The sequence below is a fragment of the Phoca vitulina genome, unplaced genomic scaffold (assembly GCF_004348235.1).
Source record: "Phoca vitulina isolate PV1807 unplaced genomic scaffold, GSC_HSeal_1.0 scaffold81, whole genome shotgun sequence".
Lineage (NCBI taxonomy): Eukaryota > Metazoa > Chordata > Mammalia > Carnivora > Phocidae > Phoca > Phoca vitulina.
In genome coordinates this window covers 3,788,703-3,812,494 of record NW_022589784.1, presented here as the reverse complement: position 1 = coordinate 3,812,494, position 23,792 = coordinate 3,788,703, and the positions used below count along the sequence as shown (strand labels likewise).

The 23,792-nt window shown below is 58.2% G+C and overlaps 1 protein-coding gene across 11 annotated transcripts in view; it reads left to right on the top strand.

Annotated features, from left to right (window-relative positions):
• The window catches only part of PTPRS (protein tyrosine phosphatase receptor type S), a 99,544-nt gene that overhangs the window by 18,102 nt on the left and 57,650 nt on the right, over positions 1-23,792 (top strand). For 10 of the 11 annotated variants that reach the window (XM_032394454.1, XM_032394455.1, XM_032394456.1 and 7 more), the window contains exon 2: positions 19,604-19,810. In XM_032394454.1, coding sequence (XP_032250345.1) covers positions 19,720-19,810 — 91 coding nt within the window. In that variant the 5' untranslated portion in view covers positions 19,604-19,719. Of the gene's footprint in view, positions 1-12,665; positions 12,773-19,603; positions 19,811-23,792 lie in introns of those variants that run through there. The other variant, XM_032394453.1, reaches the window with a different exon arrangement.

Here is a 23,792-nt window from a genome sequence, read left to right as displayed (position 1 = left end):
GCCCCTTCCCCCCCACGGCCGCCTGCCTGGCTGCTCGGTACCTCCTGCTGTCTCCACCTGGGCACAGCCCTGCCTCTCCTGGCTTTGTCCTTGGGCATCGTCAGGGCATTTATTGGGCACCCACTGTGTATCGGGTGTTACGCTTGGCTACTAGCCGACTTTGTCATCCCACATCTCTCCCTCTGCCACCTCCAGCCTGTGACCTTGAGCAGGTGGCCCGACCTCTCTGCAATTCGGTTTCCTCATGTGTAAGATCGAGAGAAGTCGGCAAGGTTGTATGCGTGAAGCACGTTGAAGGGAACGGTGCCTGGCACACAGTCCGTGGTCTTTAATATTGGCGAGTGTTATCGCTGTGCCTGTTTTCGCGTCAGTAAATACAGGTCCACGGTTCTCCTGTCCCCCTTTCCACCCACCCCGCACCTGCTGTCCCATGCCGTGCTCTTTCGCTAACAGACCCCGTGTACACAGCTGGCGCCTCCTTTAGATCGGAAACTTTCTTCCGGGCCCCCCAAGAAGAGCTTTCGAGTGTTGAGAACGATCATAGGGTCTTTCTGCGACATTCACCAGTGGATATTTAGTGAGCACCTTCTGTATGCTGGGCCCTGATCCACGCGCTGGGAACCGAGTGGTAAGAAGATAGAACTCCAAGCCCTGCCCTCGTTGGAGTAGAGCGGGGAGAAGGACAAGAAACAGATAGATGGATGAAGGATTTAATTAGGGTTTTACACGGGATGCCATGCTTTTAAGAAAGTGAAAATTTTAAGAAAATGAAGCCAGGGAAGGGCAGTGATGATAAGTAGGGGTTAACTTAACTGTGGAATCAAGGCCGGCCTCTCTGAGGAGGTGACCTTTCAGTAAAACCAGAGGTGAGGGAGTGAACCGTGTGGAGTTCTGGGGGAAAAGTGTTCCTGGTAGGGGGAACAGTCTTGGCAAAGGCCCTGGGGCAGGACCAGGCTCAGTTCATTGGAGGAGCAGCAAGCGGGCCCCTGTGGCTGGAGCACAGTGAGCTCAGGGAGAGAGGGAGGCGATGGGGCAGCCCGGAGGTGGGAGCCCTGGAGGGCTGTGGGCAGAGGGCGGACCTGACTCCGGTGCTCATGGGCGCCCTCTGGTGGCCACTGCGGGAGAGGGACCGTGAGGGGTGTGAGGGTCAGGAAGGGGGAAGGGCGACGGCATTTGTCCAGGTGAGCAGTGATGGGCGCGGGACCAGATGGAGAGGACAGTGGAAGAATGGATGGATTCTGGAAAGGATTTTTAGAAGAACCAGTAGAACTGACTAAGCAGTGGGTGCAGGGTAGGGTTGAGTGAAATCAAAGGTGATAGCTGGTTTTCCGGCCCCAGCATCCAGGAGGACAGGAGGGGCAGGTGTGGGGACCCCTATGTTACTGAACACCTGCAAAGTTCCCAGAAGGCAAAGGGGCTGGCTCTTCCTGGAGGCACTGGAGCGGCCCTCCGGGAGGTGGTGGCTCCTGGCTCGGGCAAGGCACATGCTTTGTTCAGCCTTCCGCACAAAGCGCATGGAACAGGGGCCAGCTACGCACAGGGAGTTGGATGCGGCTGGGATTGGAGCCGTGCCAGCTCCGAGTTCCACCCAGGCCCTGGGGTTGAAATTCGCTGGAGGCCTACAGGTGGGGATCAGAAGCCCAGAGAAGTTGAGGTGCTTGCCCAAGGGCGCATAGAGCATGCGGCGGAGGAGAGACCCCACTGGCAGGCCCACGCCCTTCCCGGCTTTTCCCTTCTCCTTCCTTTTCCCTTCTCCTTCCGTATTTTCCACCCCCAGGGCTGCCAGCTTCAGTTCTTGGTGGTTTCCAGGCTCCCCTCGGCTCCAGCTTGGCACTCACCTTCCGCCTCCACGCACCCGGGGCCTGGTGCCAGGGGGGCTTGAGGGACAGGGGTCTCGGGGAGCGCCCTCCTCCCTTTTACACCCAGGGTTTCCTCTGCCCCTGCCCCCGCCCCTCCCCCCACGCTCCCGCTAATGACGGACGAGGAATGGGAGGGAGCAAGCGAAATTATATACACACGAACATATAAAAATTAGTTTAGGATCTGGGCCAAGAACCACTTGCGCTTGGCCGGGCATTGTGGGTAATTCATCGCCGATTACCATAAAAGCCAGAGCCTGGCTGACAGGCGGCGGGGCTTTTGTTTAAGATTCTGATGAATATATAATCCCTCTCCCAGCCTGGAGCCCGCGGTCTCCCCCACCCCCACCTCTGTAGGGCCCCCCTGCCCCTGCCCCCCACTGCTGAGCGCAGGCGCCCCAGGAAGGCTGTCAGGTCCATGGGGGTCCATGGGGGACACTGCCTCGGGGAAGCTTGGCTCCGCATTCGATGCCCACCGCCATCCCCAGTGACCCCAGGCCTTGTGATGCCGCGTGGCCCTGGGCGCAGTTCCCTCAGTCCTTCCTCCGCTCAACGCGCATTTATTGGGCTCCGACTCTTTGCACAACCCCACGTGGGCGCTGTGGGTGCCGGGGATGCTCCCCTTTCAGAGTCTGGGGGCTCACGGCTGATGAGTAGACACGCATTTATCCGCATTTTGAAGATTCCCCCATCTCTTGCCCAGGAGATGCAAATTAAAACAAGATCCCATCTCTTGTCCATTCGCGTGGCAAAAAACGTCGGAAGCTTTTGTAACATCCAGAGTGGCCACGGCAGAGGGACCATGCCCTCTGGGCACCACCAGCAAGAGAACGCATGAGCATCACCACTTTGAAACATCTTTTATTTTTCATTTATTTTTCTGGCCAGATAGCACCTACATGTGGGACACAATTGAGGACATCCAGAAGAATGCACAGTGGAGGGTCTCTGTACCCCTCCCCCAGATCCTCAGTTCCCCTCCCCTCCTTCCCTGGAAGCAGCCACCAGCCTCCTGCTAGGACAGGGGTTGTAGATAGACGTTTCCCGAAGGGCCAGACAGTAAATCATTTGAGCTCTGTGGGTTGGAGGTCTCTCTGTGTTGATACTACTCAACTCTGCCATTGTAGCGTGAAGGCAGCCAAATTCAATAGGTGAATGAGTGGGTGTGGCCGTGTGCCAATAAAGCTTTATTTATACAAACAGCCCGAGGGCCCCGTTTAGCCTGTGCGTGGAAGTTTGCCCCCTCCCCTGCTCTGCCTCAGCGCTGTCCAGTACAACTTATGTGATGAAAGAAGTGTTCCCGCCTGCATTTTCTAATGAGAGAGCCACTAAGCTGTGTGCACTATTGAAATGTGAGCAGTTGAAATGTGGCTCGTGTAACTGAGGACTGGAATTTTACATTTTATTCCATTTAAGTGTAAACAGCCACAGGCAGCTTGCGGCTACCATTTTGGACAGTGTCGTTATCTGGAGATCTGGGAGCGTTTCGTGGGCGGGTGGATTTGTATCCCTTTGTCTAACCAAATGGGAGCATGTTTTACATGCCGCTCTGCACTCTGGTGTGTGTGTGTTTTTTCCCCCACTTAAAAATATAGCATCTTCAAAGTAATTTCATAATTGTACATCTGGCTTCCCCGTTTCTTTTCACAGCTGCTATACTAATCTCATAATACTAAGAGATACGAAACTCGTAAATCACTCTTTGGGCCCTTGTACTGTTACATAGTTAACCGATCCCCTATTGATGAGTGCCTAGGTTGCTTTAAGTCGTTTGCCGTGGGGACTTCTTATGTGTGTCATTTCACAGGGATGTATCTATCAGATCAATTCCTAGGGGTGGTGTTAGCAGGCCCAAAGGGAATGCACAACCCCCTTCCCACTCCCCAGCCCCCCTCAGCATCGAGAAAGAGACATGCTTCCCCGGCACTGACAAGATTCACCACGATTCACCACTGCGTTGGGTGAGGTTGAGAGAGAAAAAAAAACGGAGCCAACCTAAGTGTCCATCACCAGGGGATGGGGATAATGGGAGGCAGCCTTGTGGGGAAGATGACGCAGCAGGTGAAAAAAAGAGTCTGGGGATGTGTGGGCTCAGTAGATAACAGTGTCATGTGAAAGAGGTGCCTGGGGGGACGCGATACACACAGGATAGTAGGGTTTCGCTCTGTTTGAGAGTTACCTCTGGTCTGTGACTTCATGGCAGAGATATGCAGAGATTGGCACAAAGCAACACAGAGGTGGCTTCTCGGGGCAGAGAAGAGGGACTCTCCCTTCCTCCCTTCCACAAATGTGTCTGCGGGGCACCAGCTGCTCTGTTCTAGGCAGGAAGAATTTAAAAAAAAAAGCAGATTTCCTGCCCTCTTGCAGCAAGCACTCCAGTTGGGGACATGAAGAGAATAAACAAAGCACAGAAGAAGAAAAAACAAACCCCCATCAGATGTCAGGGGGTGTTCTGTTGCTCTAGGAAAAAAAAAATTGGGGGAAGGGGAATGGGGAGCACCAGAGTGGGGCAGGATTTTAAATAAGGGGTCTGGGAAGTCCTTGTTCAAACAGAGGTGGGGAGGGAGGGAGCCAGGGAGGTTTCTGGGGGAAGAGCATTCCTGGCGGGTGGACAGAGAGCGCAGAGGCCCGGCAGTGAGACCTCCCCAGATGCTTGCTGAGCCCAAGCTCCTGTCCTTCCGCATGCCCGTGTCCCCTCCGTCACTGCTCCCAATGAGCACCTCTTGCCAGAGGCAGCTGCTGGGGAATAATTAATAACTAATAATACTAATACAGTGGTCTGTCCTTATGCCTCCAAGTGGCGGCCAGCCCCTGCCCACGTGGAGACGGCGTAGTCACAGACGGCTCAGTTAGAGATGCTGTGGATTCCAGCACCATGTGACTTCTAGGTGGGGCAGGAGAGCAAGGGCTGGGGAGGGGAAACTGAGTCCCGGATGGGTGGTGGGAGAAGTTGAGAACCAGATTGGGTTCAAGTCCCAGCTCTGCCAGTCGTTGGTGGTGAGAATTTGGGCCCCACTCCCGTGCCTCAGTTTCCCCAACTGAAAAGTGGGAGAATAATAAAACCAGTCTTTGAGGGGATTCAGGGAGCTGCTTCATGTATGCCCGGCCAGTGGCAGAAGCCAGGAATAGTGGGCAGTGGGCTCGTCGAGTATCTGCTATGTGCCTGGCTCAGTCCTGAGGGCTTTGCACATACTAAGTGCTTACTGAGCCTTTGTAGGTCTTGGGGGAGGTGGGGTTGGGTCCACATCCAAACCCCTGTCCAAAGATGTCCCCCTCTCCTGGTCATCCAGCACTTGAGAGCTTCGGGAGCTGCCCAGAGAGGTTGTGCGAGCTCTTGAACTCACCCAGCAGAGAGCCAGCCCTGCCTCCCCACCCCCCTCAGCAGGTGCCTGGTCCTCCTGGCTTCTCACCTGTGGCCTGGGACTTGGCCCAGAGTTCCTATCCCTGCCTCACCTCTTCGGTTCTGTTCAGTACTGCTTATGCTTCCTCTCCTGGTTTTTCCTCTTCCTTCACATTCTTAGATACCACCTCCTCCCAGAAGTCTGCCTCCTTCACAGGTGAGCTCCCTAAGGTTGGGTGGGGGGGCTGCCTGGGTCATCCTGTGTCCCTTCCCTACTGCTCTGCTTGGAGCCAGGTATACAGTAGGTCCTCTAGAAATGCAGGTGTGTGTGTAAAAGGAGCATTGTTACTGGAGTATGATGAGTGTTCACTCCTCAAATATGTTCAGTCTTCAGATGACACGCCCCACCCCGTACCCCGAAAACCCCATCTCCCAGCTATATCAACCCCCTCTTTCCCTAGATCTTAGTGTGTCCCCTTCTACCTTGGGGCCTTTGCACATGCTGTGCCCTCTGCCCAGAATTTCCTCTATACTCCCATCTTTGCATGCCTGCCTTTCGTCACTCTCCCTCCCAAGAAGAGAATCCTGGGAGGTTGTCTGCCTTGGTCCCTGCCCTGTTCCCCAGAACTCAGGATAGCACCTGGCGTGCAGTCTGGGTCCCACCCAGACTGGGTCAAGACTGGGTCCCACCTTCACAAGGGAAGTCAGTCAGGGGCTGCACGCAGCTCTGCCTTGGGGACCTCTCTGGCCTGTGCCTCAGTTTCCATGATCTTCAAAGACCTTGAACCAACAAAACTCAGTCCCAGGCACCAAAACGGCCAGCCCTCCTCTCTGCACAGGTGGGAAAACTGAGGCCCAGAGAATGGCAAGGACTTGTTCAGGACCACATAGCACTCGGGGGACACACCCCTAGGGGGAGGATGTCTTGGGGGGAGGCGGTTCCGGAGGAGGCATCCAGCATCACAGACCAGCAATGACTCCCCTTTCATTTTGTAACAGTTCAAGGAGAAAGGCTCAGTGGGGTGTGGGGTGATCTTTAACACCAACACCTGCCAGTCTCTTTATAACCATTGGGCTGCCGGCTTTAGCAACAGTATCCAGGGAAAATGGAAGAACTGGGTACATATTTTCATTGTAACATTTTTTTCTGGCGACTTTCAAGGCTTGGCAGTTAGAGCCCTGCATTATAGAGTTAGTTTCTAAAGTAAATTAGTTTAAGGGAAAGGCATGAGCCAGTTGAATGAAAGGTTTAATGAGGGATTTAGGGATGTGGCAGAAGTTGTGAACAAGGAGGGGAGGATTTTTGGGGAACACCAGGCACGTCCTCACTGGGGACCTGGTGAGTGCAGAGGCATCTCGCAGAGAGGATCCATTCAGGCAGCCCCAGCGGGTTTAAGGTGGGAGATGGCGCGCCTGGCAGGGACCCCAGCCCGGAGGCCTGGGCTGGCCGGGGGACTGCACCTTCTGCTGCCTTCTAGCTGAGTCAGCACCCTGGCGCCGGGATGCAAAGTGGAGGCTGGCTTGTGGTTGGGGCAGCTTTTTACGCATTTCTGCCCTTGGGGCTGGAGCAGCATCCCCTAGTTGGTGCCGGGCTGGAAAGCCAGGGAGACCCAGGTTCAAAGCACAGCTGCGTGGGCTTTTCTGGCTGCAGATGGTGCTTGCCGACCTCTGCCCTACCCTGCCAGGCAGCCCCTCCAGGCCTCGCGAAGCCTCTTCCGCCATTCATTAGTTCAGCCATTCATTTAGAAAGCATTCACTGAGTGCCTACTGTGTGCTGGCTGTGGGACCCAGCAGCTACCAGAAGTGACACAGCCCTGCCCTCCCCGCCCCCACGGTCTCCTGCAGAGCCCCGCAGAACTCCCTGCTGTGATAGACAGGTGGTCTGTCTGCACACCTCAGTACTGGGGCTGTGAGCCATGCTGGAGACTTGGCCAATGTCACCGAGGAACTGAATTTGGAATTTTAGCTGCGTTTCATTTTATTTTATTTTAATTTTTTAAAAAGATTTGATTTATTTATTTGACAGAGACACAGAGAGAGAGGGAACACAAGCAGGGGGAGCGGGAGAGGGAGAAGCAGACTCCCGCGGAGCAGGGAGCCCGATGAGGGGCTTGATCCCAGGACCTCGTGATCATGACCCGAGCCGAAGGCAGACACTTAACTGACTGAGCCACCCAGGCGCCCCTCATTTCATTTTAATTTAACTAGTCACATTTAGGTAGTGGTTGGACAGTGGAGACCTAGATGGTAAACAAGTGATACTTTCAGATGAAAATAAGTGCCAAAAAATAAATAAATAAATAAAGGAATGTATGACAGGGGTGCTACTGGAGCTGGAGTGATTAGCCAGGGCATCTCTGAGGAGGTGATGTTTGCAGGAGACTTGAATGGTGAGAAAGAAACAGCCATGAAAATCTGGGGAAGATGTTCCAGATGGTGTGGACAACATGTGCAAAGGCCCTGGGGTAGGACTGGGCCTGGCACGTTCTGGATGCTTTTGAACCCAGTTGGGCTGGACCTGCCTCCGGTGCTCATGGGCACCCTCTGGTGGATGTTGTGGGGAGCGAAGGCGGGAGCTGAGGGACCAGGATACAGGTGACTGCGCTGGTCCAGGAGGGCAGTAATGGGGGCAGTGGGAAGGGTGCATGGAGAAAGGTTGACAAATACACAAGAAGTTTAGGAGGGAAACTTGAGTGTATTTCCAAATTGGCAGTATGTGGGGAGGAGTCAAGGCTGGCTCCCAGCTTCCAGCCTGAGCCCATGGCAGGATGGAGCTGCCATCAGCTGATAAGGGGAGGATGTAGGAAAACACATTTGCTGGATCCAGCCACACCTGAAGGCATCCTGGATTTGTCCAGAAGAAAGGAAAGTGGGAGGCCTGGGGGAACCAGCAGGTGAAAAAGGCAGAGGAGGAGCCAGGGCGTGCCTGTGGTGGGCAGTCTGCCTGCTGCCGTGTAGCCGGCAGGCAGACAGACACGGCGCCAGGAGCGTGATGTGAGTGTGGGGGAGGCAGGCTTCTGGCTGGTCGGCACATGTTCATTGCCCCGGGTCATGAATGCCATGCTGGGTGGGAGGAGCTGTTGGGCAACCCAGGGCAGAGGAGTCCTGGGGCTTAGAGAAAGGAGAAAGCTGCCTAACCAGTTTCTTCTCTTCGCTCTGGAAGAGAAGGATGTGGGGCTTGGTGATTGCCCCTAAAAGAAACTTTTAGGAATTTTGACAAATGTGACAAATGTGAGGAAGCTGGGACAGCTTGGGGGGAGGGCTGGGACTGGGGGTCCTGCCCAGGTATGCCCATGGTGCAGTTTTGTCTGCATCCATATGATATAGGGCACGTTTTAGAGGCTTGAGAACATCCCAGCGGAGTCATCCGTTGCTTGGAAGTTATCTGCAGGAAATGGTGAGCCACAGCTTCATCTGTGGATGTCCCTCTTAGTGTTGTTTACAATGGAGATCAAGTGGGGACTGATTAAACCCAGTGAGCAAATGGTCTCATAACATTGATCCCCACTTGAAAAAGAAAAGTGCCCACTTGCACACATAGGACAATCAACCTCAGGACCTTTGTACTTGCTGTTCCTCCTGCCCGAAACTCTGTTCCCATAGTGTTTGTATGTCTGATTTGCTTACTTCATCTGGACCATCTGAGAGATCCCCGCAGACCTCTCCAGGCTTTCAGAGCCTTATGGTGAATCTTATTTTCTTTTCGGCATCTCTCATAACTGCCTGGCATTATGTTATTGAGAATGTTGGTTTCCCTACGGGTGTCCATCTCCCCCACTTGTCTGTGAGCCCCGTGAGGGTAGGCGAGCTGGCTCTGTCATGCCCACCGCTGTGCCTTCAACCCAGCACACAGTAGGTGCTCAATAACTGTTCATGGACAGAATGAATGAAAATGACCACATGCTGACGGTTTCTCTCCAGGCGAGGGGTGGATTGTGGGCAATTTTTATTTTCTTCTTTATGCTGATTTCCCCTAATTTTCTGCTGCACGCGCCTATTTTATAATTAGAAGAAAAGTTATTTTGAAAAAAATTACCCCCAAATGTCCCAGCTGCGGGAGCTGACGTGATCTAGCCCCATGCTCCTCCCCAAGGGCAGCTGCCTTCTGGGTGTATACAGAGGACACATCAACTGAGCATTCGGGGTCTCCCAGAGTCAGCCCTCAAGGGCGCTGGGTGGGGGAAGCAGTCAGGTAGGTGTTCTAGGAGTTGACTGCTCTAACTTTCAAGGTGTCCAGGCTGAAAACTCTGGAGTCATCCTTGAGCGCCCTCTTTAATTTACGCCCCGTTTCTCTGCTTCCACCTGGTCTGAGCCGATGCAATCACCTCCTTTCTGGTCGGCGGCCCCTGCCCTCGCCTCCCCGCCATCTGTCCTCCTTGCAGCAGCCACCAGAGGGCGCCTGTGAGCACCTGGGTCAGGGCCTGCCCTCTGCCCACAGCCCTCCCGGGCTCCCACCTCCCCTGGGTTTCCCCCAAGGCCCTGCTCAACCTGCCCCGTCCTCTCTCTGCCCTCCCCTCCTCCCTCTGTCCCCCTCACTCATTCTGCTCCAGCCACATGGGCCTCCTCGCTGTTTCTTTGTCATGCCAGACACAGTCCTGCCTCAGGGCCTTTGCACTGGCTGTGCCCTCAGCCTGGAGTGTTCCTCCCAGCCATCCATTCCTGCTTTGTATTCTCTCAACTCTTTCAGGTCTTAGCTCAGATGTCACCTCCTCACCCCCTCCCCACACACACCTCCCTTTAATACTGCATCCCACCTCAGTGAACATCCCCACACACATTTTATTCATCTTTGTAGCGCTCACCACCAACTGACCCACGGCGGGTTTTCTTTCTTTTATTTCCCATCTGTTGCCTGCACTGGAGCATCGGCTCCATAAGGGCAGGGGTCTTTCTCAATCTTCGTTGCTGCTGTGTCCCCCGTGCCTCAACCGGGCCTGGCACACAGTAGGTATTCAAAAATGTTAAAAAAAAAAAAGTGGGTGAAAATTGCTGTACCACGAGGGTGCCGCGGCACACAGTGTGGTCTTTGGGGGAGAATAAGGTTGGAGAGGGCTCTCCTGGGTGAGGAGGGTCCTGGCTATTTATGTAAATGTTTGCTGAGAACCTACTGTGTGCTGTCAGGCCTGGTGCCGGAGATGTGCTCTGCTCCGACAGGAACAGTTCCAGCCCTGCCCCCTGAGGTCACAGTCTGGTGGGAGAGGCAGCCGGTGACCAGGGTGGTAACATGTGGGGTGATCAGGATGACGGATGTATAGGGAGCTGTGCAGATGGGTCACTCAGCTGGGAGAGGCCAGGCCTCCCTCCTGCGCCAGATCTTCCTCCTGCCTCAGATCTCCCCACCCTGACCATGGAGGTGGCTGTGGTCACCACCGTTGCATGGAGGCAAGAGGTCATCTCCAGGGAGACATGGGCAAGAGACCCAGACGGGGCAGGACCAGTTGGGGAGGAGGGTAGCAGGGTCCCCAGGCACTTTTGCCCCAGATCACACAGCCCTGGGCGTCCTGACAACTGGATTCATCGAGTGCCTGATGTGTGGCTTATATTACAGATGGGGAAACTGAGGCCCGGAGAGGTGCAGGTTCTTGCTTGAGATCACATGGGGAGTGCCTGGATTCAAACCAAGGTCTGCATGAGCCCTGTGCCTGGGCCGTCAGCATGCAGATGCAAGCAAAGCACCTACTACGCTCCTGGTGGCCTTTCCTGAGGGCCTGCTGTGTGCCTTGCCGAGCCGGGGGAGGTTATGCTGCCAGATTCTACACCCATGTTGACCCAGGGTACTCCTGTGTGTCCCACGGGGTGCTGGGGTGCCAGGTGCCCCACCTCATAAAGCACCTACTGTGTGCCTCCCAGGGTCGGGGCTTTGGTAGAGAGATGTCAGAGCATCCGTTTAGCAGGACCCACTGTGGGCTCCTTATAAAGGGGGCGGGTGGAAAGTCTGCGTCCACACATTCACGGAGCACGTAACGTGTGCCTGGTACTTTGGGGACTCCAGTACAGGCCTCCCCAATGCCAGAGGAGGTGGGATTATATACTCCATTCTGTAGAGCGAGGAACTGAGCCTGAGGACTTCAAAAGGGCAGATCACCCAGCGAGGGTGCAGGGGAGAGGCGTGGGGAGTGGACGTCTAGGTCTCCCCTGGGCTCCTCCAGCTGCCTGTGTGTCCCTCCTCTGAGCCCATCTCCTTCACTCCACTGGGCAGTGAGCTTCTAGAGGGCGGGGCCTGTCTGTCTCCTGCGCCGCCTTATCCCCAGGGGCTTAAAATTGTAGCGGTTTTTTATTTTTGGGCCCCAGGCCTCCTGCAGCATTGTGGGTAAGGGCTCAGCATCTGGACCCAAACCTTAGTTCGCATCTCTGTTCTTTCTGACCTTGAGCAAGTGCTTTTTCTCTGTTCTTCCTCTTCATCCTTTGGAAAGTGGGGGTGATGGTGGGGGGACGGGAGCATGTTCAGCGCATGGTATCCAGTAAGAGCCCACTACACTTTGACTATGGGATCATCCTAAGCTCTAATGGCGGAACGGGAAGCATTTTCACCCGGGATCCGAGCAGATGGGGAAGCCAGCCCCCCTGCGGCAGTTTCTGGATCTCCATCAGGGGCCCTGGCCCTCCTTGACCACTTCCCCGAGCTCGCTGGACCCGCTGGGCCTCCGCCTTCCCTGCGTCTCCGCTGGAGTTTTCAAACCCGCACGGGGCCGCAGCGCTGGCCGGGATTGGCTGCCTGCGTGCGGCTGCCCCTCCTTTTCGCGTTTCTCTCCAGCCGCCCCCCCCCACCCCTGGGGTGTCTGGGACCTGGCACGGTGGCCCCATCTGTTTCCAATCTGGCCCTGCGTGCACTCTCCGCCCCCTCCTCAGGGTTGTGGCTAGCGTGGGGGACTCTGCCTTGGTGTCGCCCATTCATCCTCCCAGACCCCTGCCGGACTCCCAGCGGGAGGGAAGCTTCTTTGTGCCCGCACCCCTCCCCCAGCCTCTGGGTCTCTGTGTGGAGGGGGCGCGGCCTCTGTCATCCAACCCAGACTGGGAGGGCATCTTTCTGCCCCTTCTCCGACCTGCTGTATTTGGGTGTGTTTGGGGAGCCCTCTGCGGCTGTGTCCGGCATCCAGCCCCTTCATCCGTTGCCATGGCCACGATCAGCGCCTGGAAGAGAAGGGGGGCGCAGGGTAGGGGCTCCCTCTGGGATCAGGCTTACAAAGTGTGGGGGGGGGAGTCGGGCTTTGCCTCTTGGGGCACCCCTTCATGTGTGTGCACGTTGGGGGAACACAGTCACCCCCTTGGAGGCCTCCCTGTACTGGACCCCCATGTGGGCTGCCAGTACCCCCAGATGGAGCTCCCCACTGGTCCCCCCCCGCCCCACTTCCGGCCAGGGCCCCGCCCCGCTCCGGAGCCCCCTCCCCGGGCCCGCCCCCTAGCCTCCCCGCCCGCAGGCCCCGCCCCTGGGCCCGCCCCCAGGCCGAGCTCGCTGGGCCTTGGCCTCTCCCTAGTCCTCGCTGCGCGCCGCGCTCCAGGCAGACCGAGGGACAGGCTGCAGCGGGCCCGGCCGGAGGGGCCCGGGCCCGATCTCCCAGCCAAGATCCGCGGGGTGAGTGCGCCCGGAACCCCTTCTGCCCTGAGGCCCAGTGTGCCCTGGGCTTTGTACCCCCTCCTTGCCCCCCTCCAGGCTCCCGGGAGGGGGGACCCCCGCGTTCTCCCCCACCCCCGCTCCGCTCGGGCCAGTCCAGCCACCCTCCAGGGACAGCTCCAACCCGCTTCTGCCTGGCGCCCCCCCCCCGGACCCCCATTCAGGCCGGTCGCTGGGACTTAGGAAAACTCCGGACCGTTATGCTCCGCGGGGTCCCCTCCCCCGCCTGGCCCCCAGCCCGACCTCCTCCCCCACCTCCCGGGGGCGGAGCCAGGCCTTGGGCAGCCTTCTGCCAACCCAGGGGCGCTCTGATAGGGGGCTTTGGCATCCTTCCGCTGGGAACCCGGACTGCGGTGTTGGGATTGGGATCCCTGTTCTCAGCCACCCCTCCCCCTCCAAACTCACAGAAAGTTTCCTTCTTTTTATTTGTCCCTGTACCCCTCGGGTCTGTGGATCCCAGGTTAATGCTGTACCTTGTTGGGGGGGTAATAAACTGGGGGATCAGGACAAGTGTATCAGCTCCCACCTTTCTATTTCCTGTTCCTGTCCCTAAGCTCCATGTCTCTATCCCCCATCATTGCCCACCAGACCCATATCTCAGCACCCCCTATTGTTGCCTCCAGAGTCCAGTGCTTCCCAGGATTCCTTCTCACAGTCTTGGGCAACAACCCAAGGTTGGGTCTTCCTGTGACTTCCTGGCTAGGGGTCCGAGCCACCCAAGTCCTGCCTGTTCTGTCCTGAGCCTCATCTCCATACCTTAAGGCTCCAGCAGACCCTCAGAGCAGATGTAAGCCCCAGCTGGAGGCTGTGCTCTTGCTGGCCTCCCCTGCATGTGGTGTCTCCCTCTGGCCTCAGTTTCCCCCTCTGAAATGGATGTGACCACCGGAATGATGTGGGTAAAGTGCCAAGTAGGGCTGGGCATGCAGTAGGTTTCTGATATACGTAGGGGCCCTGCCATGTTCCCAGGGTGGGGAGGAAGCTACCATCTTGGAAGATGACAGGCCTATGATGGGAGACACACAGAGTGTGGGGATAGCCCCGAGGGGGCCCTGATCCAGCCTGAGACATCGGGGAGGGGGGAGCTTCTTGGAAGAGATAACAGCTCAACTGAGACCTGCGGATGAGTGTGAAGGCTGAAGTTTGGTGGGGGAGGAGGAAGGGTGTGCTGGGTAGAAGGAATAGCATGTGCTCATACCCCTTTGTGAGCCAGAGGGCAGTGAGTAGGGGCACCCATGGGGCGCACAAGGCACTGGGGGCACAACATGGTGGGGTCAGCAGTTCCGAAGGCTGGGGTTAGGAATCTGGATTTTAACGCTATTGGTGGGAGCCATGGAATGTTTGAGAGCAGAGGAGGGACAGAGTCACACCGCCCCTCCCAGCCCCAGAGTGGCAGGTCAGGGCTGGGTGAAGGAAGGGTCCTGGGATGGGGGTCAAGAAGGGTCAAGATTCAGTCTAGGGTGGGGAGATCTGTGGCTGTGCCTTGGAGGATGAGTCCACAGGTGGGCCGGCTGGGGAAGGGTGTACCTGGTCTGGGCACCCGTGTTAAGAAAGGCCCAGAGGCCAGAGGCAGCCCAGTGCATCTGGGGAACCACCTTAACGTGTTGGAAGAGGCAGCAGGGTGGGCCCAGGGTCACATCCTTCCGGGCCCAGAATGCTGAGCACAGGAGCTGGGAGCCCCGGTGGGTATGAGTGGGGCAGGAACGTTCAGATCTCGGCATCGCAGCCTTCTCCATGGAGCTGGTGTGACACACACACTGGCAGGGGCAAGCCTGGCAGCCCGGGCACCTAGGAGGTTGATTGCTGGTCTCTTGCCTCAGATCTCAGCCCAGCCCCATCTCCCCGCGCGGCCTGCCCCTCACCGGGCAGCTACCCCTCTCTGAGCTCATGTCCTCATCTGTCCAATAGAAGGACTCGTGGGAAGCGTAGAAGAGGGCTCAGCACGTGGTGGGGGCTCCCGGCTGGCATTACCGTTTCCTCCCTCTGGGACTGGGCCTGGCTCCCCATCCACACCTCCCATCCATTCCTGGCTGCTGCGACCCTTGGGGACAGCACCCAATACAAATCTATGGTTAATTAAAGGTGGATCCCTTGGCCGGTGTTAGCCCATTCTCAGAAGGTTGGCAGGGCTGGCCCCGCCCTGAGCCCTTTTCCTGGTGGGGGTGGGGGTGGGGGAGGAGACATCGAGGCCCCAGGAGGGAGAGGGGGTTGTCTGGAGCCACTTTGAGCCCACCAGTGACTACAGAGCTGGAGCTCAGACCTTCCTTGACACTTTGGGGACACAGTGATCCAGGAAGGCTGGAAGCCCAGGTCCTGCCCTGAGGGTCTGCCTTGGAAAAGCCATTCCAGGCAGCAGGACAGTCTGTGGGCCCAGAAGGGAGGGATTGTGGGGGTGGAAGGTTGTGCAGGATGGGGGGGGGCTTTCCCCTAAGCCCCCACTGCCAGTGTCACGGGTCTTGCCTTCCCTGGCCCGGGCCGTGCAAGTCCCCTGAGGGTCGGGTCGTGCACCAGAGCCCCTGCCCCCCCCCCCCAGGATAGGACAGACCCTGAGTTGGGGGCAGGGAGAGGCACTGGGGTGTCCTCAAGCCTCGGGAGACAGCATCTTGTGCGGGTGACACGGAGCCTGTTTGCTGCCCAGCCCAGGGTCATAATTGCTCCTTTATGCTTCCTGCTCCGCGTGGGTATACAAGGCTGACTCCAGGATCTCGTGACCCACGCCCTGGCGGCCGGCTAGCATGGGTATCTTCCCACCCCATGTTATCAAGGCCTCCGAGCCCCCAGAGGCTGCTCAGCAGTCTGTACTGGGCCCAGAGAGGATCATCCACTTTACTGGGATCACACAGTGGCCGGGAAGGACACGGTCATGTGAGGAAACGTGGGCTCTGGACCCAGGGTCCCGCCCAGCTGGGGGCCTTGGGCTAGTCCCCACTCTGCTCTGAGCCTCAGTGTTGTCATCTGTGAAAGTGGGCATGTGCCTCCCACCAGCTGCCAAGAACAAACGGTGGACAGTTTGGCACCTGCCCGGGAGGAAGCTCGATCACTGATGGCTGGGTGATGGGCAGGGTCCCTCCCTGGCCCCCGGTTCCAGGTCCAGAGGCCATTCTCCACCTTCCCTGAAGCCCAGACTCATTTGCCATCCAAGTTATTCTCCGCAACTCCCACAGGTGGCTGCTCCCTCATTAGTGGCCGCACCATCGTCTAGGAACTCAGGGATTGCTGCATCATGTGGCCCCAGTGGGCCTGCCTCAGTTTCCCTTTCTTGGTAGTGGCAGGGGTGGTGGCCCAGGCTGCTTTGCTGCAAGAGGGGCAGGGAGGAAGCTTGGCCAGGGCCAACCCAGCCATGTCCCTCCCAGCCCAGGGCTGCCTAGGGCTCCTTGATGTCCTGTGGGTATAGTCCATACCTGCCTCTCTGCCCTGATCTTTCTCCTAGAATCTCTGGCTTCTGCTTCTTGCCCTTCCTCAGGCTGCTCCTTGTGCGGAGACACCCTCCCTGTTCCCATTCACCTTTTCGTTCTCAGCCACATAATATTAAATCTGGGCAGAGGGCACAGCACATGCAAAGGCCCTGGGGCAGGAACAGTGAGGGCTGTGTGGCTGGAGCAGAGTGAGGGAGGGGAGGGCAGGGAGGAGACGGGGCAGGTCGTGCGGGGTCTAGGGGGTCAGGGGAGGACTTGGGCTTTTACCCCAGGGAGGGGGGAGCCCTGGAGGACTGTGGGCAGAGGAGGGCGGGACCTGACTCAGGAACCCGGTGGCTTCAGGGGGAGGACACATTGTGGGGGCGAGGGCAGGAGATGGCTGCATTGGGCCTGGTGGGCGATGATGGGGCTGGACCAGGTTGGGATGGAAGAAGGGGCAGGAAATGGGCGGAATCGGGCAGCGCTGAGAGCACTTATATTCTTCCCTGAGCCCTTGCAGGAGACCCCGCCCAGAGTCCTTCAGGGAGAGGGAGGGTCCTGAGAGACCCCAGAACTTTTTCTCTTCCGTGCAGTGCATGACCCTCTCCTCCTCGAGTCTGCCCCCACCTCCCACCCCCGTTCCCTGTGGACCGTCCAGGCCCTGGCAGCCCCCAGCGCTGAGCCCTCCCCTCCTGCCGCAGGCTGGCGTGGCAGATTTGGAGGAGCCTGCGCCTGGATCAGCCCCATCCTGCCCAGACATTGAGAAGGCGTGGGCCCTGCGAGGCGGGGGCTCCGGGAGCGAGGGGGTAATTAGGGGCCACTCTGTTCTGAAGGCGGCTGCCCCTGGCTCTCTTGGGGTGCGGGGAGCGGGGGAGGCGGCTGTGGCTGGAGCAGGAGGTCACCTCTGTGCAGGTGGCCCCTCCCCATGCCTGCATTCTGGGGGAGGACACAGAGGTGGAGCAGGAGGTCCGTGGTGGGCCTAGCAGCCCTGAGTGTGAGCCCCCCTGGGCTGCAGGCTTTCTGTGTGGCCTCAGTTTCCCCAGAGGCTCTCTGAGGGCCTGCCCAGCTGATCCAAGTGGTCTGGGCTAACGCCCCCTACTCATGTGCCCAGCAGCTATGCGTCTGTGGGTGGGGCCAGCTGCTGCGGTCACCCTGGCCCCAGCCGGCTGCGCTCTTTTCCTCATCTGGGGTTTCCACCTTCCTCTTGGGCCACTTTCGCTCTTAAAGGGCCCATGGTGGGGGTACCGGCTGGGGATAAGGGGCCGTGCTCTATAGGCTTCTCTTTCCCACCTGCCCGGTCCCCGGCTGGTCATGTCTGAGTATGCACCTGGATTGCAGCTATGCGTGCCGGTCTGCGTGTGTCCTTAGACGAGGGGGTCTGACTTGTGTCTCCGTATTTATTGTCTGGCTGATCCAAGTGTGGCGTGCTCCCTACACGGCCCGTCCCTGTGGCCTGACCGCGTGCACACGTCTGAGTCTGAGGTCCGTGCGGTCTGGTTACCTGTCTGTGCGCTGTAGGCCTCTGATCTGACTCCCGATTGCTATTCGCCTACAGCCCAGGGGTGTATGTGCGTCGTCTCCCTGACCACGACCTGTGTGTGTATCTGGTCGTGCCGTTTACCTCTGGTCTCTGCATGGACCCGTGTTCTCTGATCCATCCGTGCCTGTGGTCTGACCGCGGACGTGGATTGTCTGCCCCGTGCTGACCATGTATCCGTGTCTTATTTGACCCTGTGTGTCCGGGGTCTGATTTGGGGCCTGTTGGTGGTCTCTGTGCAAGCTTTATTTGCCTGACTATGCGTGTGGACCCATCTCTGTTGCCCGGCTGTGCAGATACATCCGTGTCTGGTCTCCCTGTCTGTCTCTGGTCTGACTGGGGGTCTGTCTGTGGCCTGTGTGCAGGCATCCTTCTCTCTGTCTGGTCTGTCTGTCCGTGGTCTGACTATGTGCAGGTTGAGCACCGCCCCCCCGCCCCAATCTGCAACCCTCACCCTCCCATCCTGGCTTCCCCACCCCCAACCCTGAGCCATGACCCGGCCGCCACCAGCCCAGCCTTCTCCTGGAGCCTCTCTGGGGCTGGGCGAGGTGACCGCAGCTGGGTATTTTGGGAACCAGAATCACAGGGGCTGCCCCATCATTATGTGGCACCTGTCCCTGTGGTCATGGCCTGGACCCGCCCGGGGCATGGCCTGGGGTGGGTGTGGGGCTGACCCGGCCGTGGAGGCCTCGTCTCTTCCCTGCCTCTCCCCGGCCCCCTGCCCTGGCTCTGGCCAGAGCGGAGATTGGGGAGGGCCTTTGGCCCCTGTGATGAGGGGACTCTTCTACCCTAGAAGGGTTTAGATTCTTGTGGGAGAAACAGACTCTGAGTGATTAACATTCGCATGTAATTTGCAAGCTGGGCTGAAGTCGTGGAGGATGATGGTCTTACTCATTTCTGAGGCTGTGGGATGTGGAATGAGGGGTGGGGGGGGTGCGGTGGGGGGAGCTTCTGGAGGAAGTGACAGCTGAGCTGAGAGCCGTCACACAGTGGTGGGGGGACAGCAGTCCCGGCAGAAGGCCCAGCAGGGGCAAAGGCTGGTGGGCAGGACTGAGCTCAGGCAGTGTGGCGACACCTCCACGAGAGGAGGAAGCGAGATCAGCAGGAGCGGCTTCCTCTGGGGGCAGCGGGAGCCACGGAGGCATTAGAACAGGGCAGGGGGCAAGGCCAGGCAGGTGTGTTTGGGGAAGATCTCTCTGCGGGCTGAGCAGGGGCTGAGGCGAGGTGCAGGGACATCCTTCCGGAGGTCCAGCCTGGGAGGGGAGCAACGGGTATTCAGAGGACCCCTGGAGCTGGTGCTCAGTCCTGGTTGGGCGCTCGGTGGGGGTCTGAGGTCCGGGCTCCATCAGAGCGGAGGCTTACCTGGGATCAGCAGTCAGCCAGGGGCTGGGGGCTGTACAAAATACCGTAGGCCGGGTGGCTTAGAGACAGCGGACCTGTATCTCTTACAGTGCTGGAGGCTGGGAGTCCAAGGTCAAGGCGCCGGCAGAGCAGGGGTCTGGGGAGGGCCGCTTCCTGCTTCCCAGCCAGCCCTCCTCCTGCCCTGTGGGGTCTCCTTCATAGGCACCATTCCTGAGGGCTCCACCCTTGTGGCCGAGTCCCCTCCCGAAGGCCCTGCCTCCTGGAGCTGTCACAAGGAGGGTGGCTTTCAGCACAGGGATGTGGGGGGACACAGGCCTTCAGCTGGGGCTCAGCACTTCCCTTCTGCCTCATCATCGCCCCGTGATCCCCCCATTGTCCTGCGACCCTTTCCCCCAAACCCATGACTCTCCTCCACCCCTCTGTGAGCCCCCCGCTGCCTCCTCCATGAAGGCCCCCAGATTGCCTCTCTCCCCTCTCACGGTGCCTCCGTTGTCTCTGCAGACGCTGCCCCGTCTGACGCTCGGCAGCTCGGCTGGCTCGAGGCCTCTTTGCGAGGGACTGGGGGGGGGCCGTCCCCCTCCAGGGCGGAGGCCGGAGGCTGCAGGTAGCTGCCAAGCATGGCGCCTGCCTGGGGCCCCGGCGTGGCATCTGTGGTTGGTCCCATCGGCCTCCTCGTGGTCCTGCTGGTCGGAGGCTGCGCAGCAGAAGGTAAGAGTCTGGCACGGGACGTGTGGGTGTCCGAGTCCGTGTTTACGTGTGTGAGTGCACATGTCCCCACCTCCTCCCTGGGGCCCCTGGTGTTGCCAAGCAGAGCCTCTGTGCTCCACAAAGGAGGCCGAGCGAAGTGCCTACTGGGCGCCGGTCCTGGGAGGCTCAGAGGCCGATAATAACGATGGTATTAAAAGCAGTAACAGTAATGATGGTGATGGTGATGGCTGTTTCCCCAGAGTCAGCTCCGTACCATGGCCATTGCTTAATCCAGACTTTGCCTGTTTCACCTCTCTCCCGCCTCCTAACACTGAGCTGGCTGGTTCCATTACCTTCCACATTTTCCAGTGAGAGAAACTGAGGCTCAGAGGGGGCAGGGACTTACTCGAAGTCCCTCCTTGAAGCTGCGGAGTTCACCTTCCCTTGCCACACGTAGAAGCACCAGGGCCCGGGTGGCAGATACACAGGCAACCCAACCTTCCCAGGTGGAACCAGGAGAGGCTTCTTGCGAGAGAGGGCATTGGAGCTGGGGCTTTGTGGGTGTGTAGGAGTTTGCTGATGGAAAGAGCATTATTGGTGAAGGTGCTAGCCCACAGAAAGCTCTGGAGGTGAAGAAAGGGGTTGGTGTAGTTTGGGGGTGGGTAAGGCTTTGTTTCTGGCCATAACATGGAAAGGATGATGGTCAGTTCTGGGCCCAATACCAAGACTGAACCTATGATGGGAGGCCTAGAGGAGGTGTCACTCAGGCCCATGGGGACACACAGGGTCAGGCCAGCAGGAAAGAAACTGGGATCTCTTAGTTTGGGTTTAAATCCTGACTTGGCCATCAACCTGCTGTGTGGCCTTCGGCTAGTGACTCAACTTCTCTCAGCTGCCATTTCCACCTTGACTGAATGAGACTCATAACATATCCACACCCCAGCATTCCTGAGGCAAAGACACACAATATTGCTTCCTGGCACATAGTAGGCCCACAGTCCCATGCTCCCATGAGGACAATAATTATGGCTGCTGGGCAAGAACACCAGAGACATGCACGCTTGCCTTAGGGATTCTTGCTTTTTCCCGTTTTCATGTTGTATTTTAGTAGATGCCGAACACATTCAGATCAGCCACCACAGCCTGATGGGATGAATGCTGTTCTCATCGTTCCCATTGTACAGATGGGGAAACTGAGCCACAGCAAGGTTTCATGACAGCCAGGAAGTAGCCACACTGAGATTTGAACCCAGGCCACGTGGTGTGAGAGCCCAGGTTCCTGACCATCACAACCACACCGCCTTCCAGGCCGGTAGCCAGCCGTGACTGGGCTGTGATCTGTCCAGTCACTTTGCCAGGCCTGTGCCTTCCTGGGCTCTGTTCCCCACAGTGGGAACAGCAAGCCGAAGGCGACAAGCATTTTAGCGTTTCATTCATTCATTTAATGCAGGGTCAGATTGTTCACTGGGGTGGGGCATCCTGGGCACTGTGGGGGGGTCAAGCAGGATCCTGACCCCACCCATTTCATGCCAGGAGCACCCCCAGTTGTGATGACCACAGACGTCTGCAGGTAACAATGCCTCACCCACCCCAGGGTGAGAATCGCTGGTTTAACTTACACTGGTTGAATAAATACTATGTTTACTCCTTTGACATCTTGCTCCAGGCATAATTACCAGCCTTGGGGAAACTGAGGCTGCCAGACCCGAGGCCCATTGTGGTTGAGAGGGGCCACAGGATTTGGAGACTGCCTTGGCCTGGGTTTAAATCCCGGCTCTGTCATTTGACCACAGCGACTTGTGGTCTCATTCATTCAGTGCGTCTTTAATAAGCAGCTACTTTGTGTTGGGCACTGCATTAGCCACAGGGGACAAAACAAACATCCCACCCCTTTACGGAGCTCATAATCTAGTGAGGGAGAAGCACTAAGTGTGTTGGATGGTGGACATGCTGGGGATGTGGGTGTGAGGTGAGGGTTGGGGGCTGCATTTTAAAGGTGTGGGAGAACATCAGGGAAGGTCGCAGTGAGGTGGCATCTGAGCAGAGACCTAAAGAAGCTGAGAAGAACATTCTATGAGTGTCTGGTGGGAACTCCCAAGCAGAGGGAACAGTATGTGCAAAGGCCCTGGGGCAGGACGCGGGCGTGTTGGAGGGACAGACAGGGGGCTCGTGTGGCTGGAGCAGAGTGGGTGAGGGGGAGAGAGGGAGGAGGAAAGGGTAGGGAGGGGCCGGAGCAGGTCGTGCAGGGCCTTGGGGGCTTCAGAGAAGACTTGGGCTTCTGCCACAGAGAGGTGGGAGCCCTGGAGGGGCAGTAGGCAGAGGAGGGTGGGACTGAGATTTGGGTACTCACCGGCGCTCTCTAGTGGTCGTTATGGGGAGCACAGCCCGGGGGTCGAGGGCCTGAGCTGCGGGACCAGGGCGCAGGTGACGCTGCTGGTCCAGGTGAGCAGTGAGAGAGGGTGGCCCAGGATATTAGCACCTGGTGTGCAGCTGGAGCAGGCCCAGTGGGTGCCCCCGCAGTGAGCCCAGGAATTATTATTGCTGTACTACTTTAGGTGCTGCCCTATACTCAAACCCAGGTCCGCCTCTCTGAGGCCGTGGCATCTTGCCTCTGAAAGTGGATCTGTGTCACAGGAGCTCCGTCATCTGGGACCCACCATGATTTGTGCGGCCAGCTTCGGGGAATGGCCCCAGCCCTCGGGGAGCCGTGGAGGGTGGGGGCCGTCAGGCCACAGAGAGCCCACGTGGGCAGCTGAAACCACCAGCCAGCACCAAGAGGAGCGATTTCTGCTCTAGAAAGGGCCTCGGGTCCTGTGGTGCCTTCCCGGGATGCCGTGGGGCTGGCCCAGGCGGGGTTGGAGGGGACAGGTGGGTGGCTTTCCGGCGCTGGCACTGGATTCTCCTCTGCAGAGTCTGGAGTGGAAAAACAGAATTCGGCCAGGGCTCCCCCAGCCTCCATGCTGGTGGCATCACCACTCTGAACTAAGACCGGGAGACACCTGGGGTGCGCTCTCAGTGATGAGGACCCACAACCCTATTTATCGAATGTGCCCTTTCCTGGCATAGGTCGCCGGATCGGACCCGGGGGGAATCGTAGCTCCCATCCGTCATGAGCTGGGTGACCCTGCGCACGTCCCTCACCCTCCCTGACCCCTCGTTTTGCTTCTCTGTGTCCCGGGTGCAAGAACAGCGCTGAGTGCCACCTGGCCCAGGACAGACGGGATGGTGGCTCCCCACAAGTGACTGCCATACCCCAGGGTGTCTTTCTTGGGTCAGGGGCCCCTTTGCCAAGAAGAGGAGGGGAGGGTTCGTCCAAAGGAGAGAACCCAAGCATCCACAGGGAATTTTCTAATGGGGGTGCAGGGAGCGGACAAAGCTCTTCCAGCCTGTCTGCGACCCCAGAGCCACCTGGAGATGGGCTGAGAAGACATCAGCCCTGCAGAGAGGGGGATCTCAGGAGCGAGTGGGCTGTTTCACTGGGTCTGGTGTTAGGTGGCTGTCAAGGGTCACCAGAGAGGTGTGGTGGGGGCCTGAGGACCCCGTGCCCACCCTGAATGGCACCTAACCAGCTGTTTCGGCGCAGCATGATCAAGGCTGTGATGGGGGATGCCCAGGCAGTGGTGGGGACCGACGGAGGAGCTCCTAACCCAGCCTGTGGTAATCTGAGAAGGCTCCCCAGGGGAGGTGCTGGCCTAACTGAGGTGGAAGCTGCCAGATGAAGGGAGGAGGAAGGGACTCCAGCAGGAAGGAACAGCAGGGGCTCCCGCCGTGTCTCCTCCCCCGGAGCTGATCGGAGTGTGCTGGGGTGTGTCCCAGCTCAGAGCCATAAACAGGCAGCTGGATGCCTCCTGGAGCTCATTTCTGCCCTTCCTTCCAGGGGCTCCTGAGAGAGGATTTTCCCCAAGTGAGATTCCTGACCCGGCCACAGTGACTCTCCTCCATGACATCGGCTGGGGACATGCATGGCCCCAGTCGCCATTCCTGAGGCTTGGAGGAGGGGGCC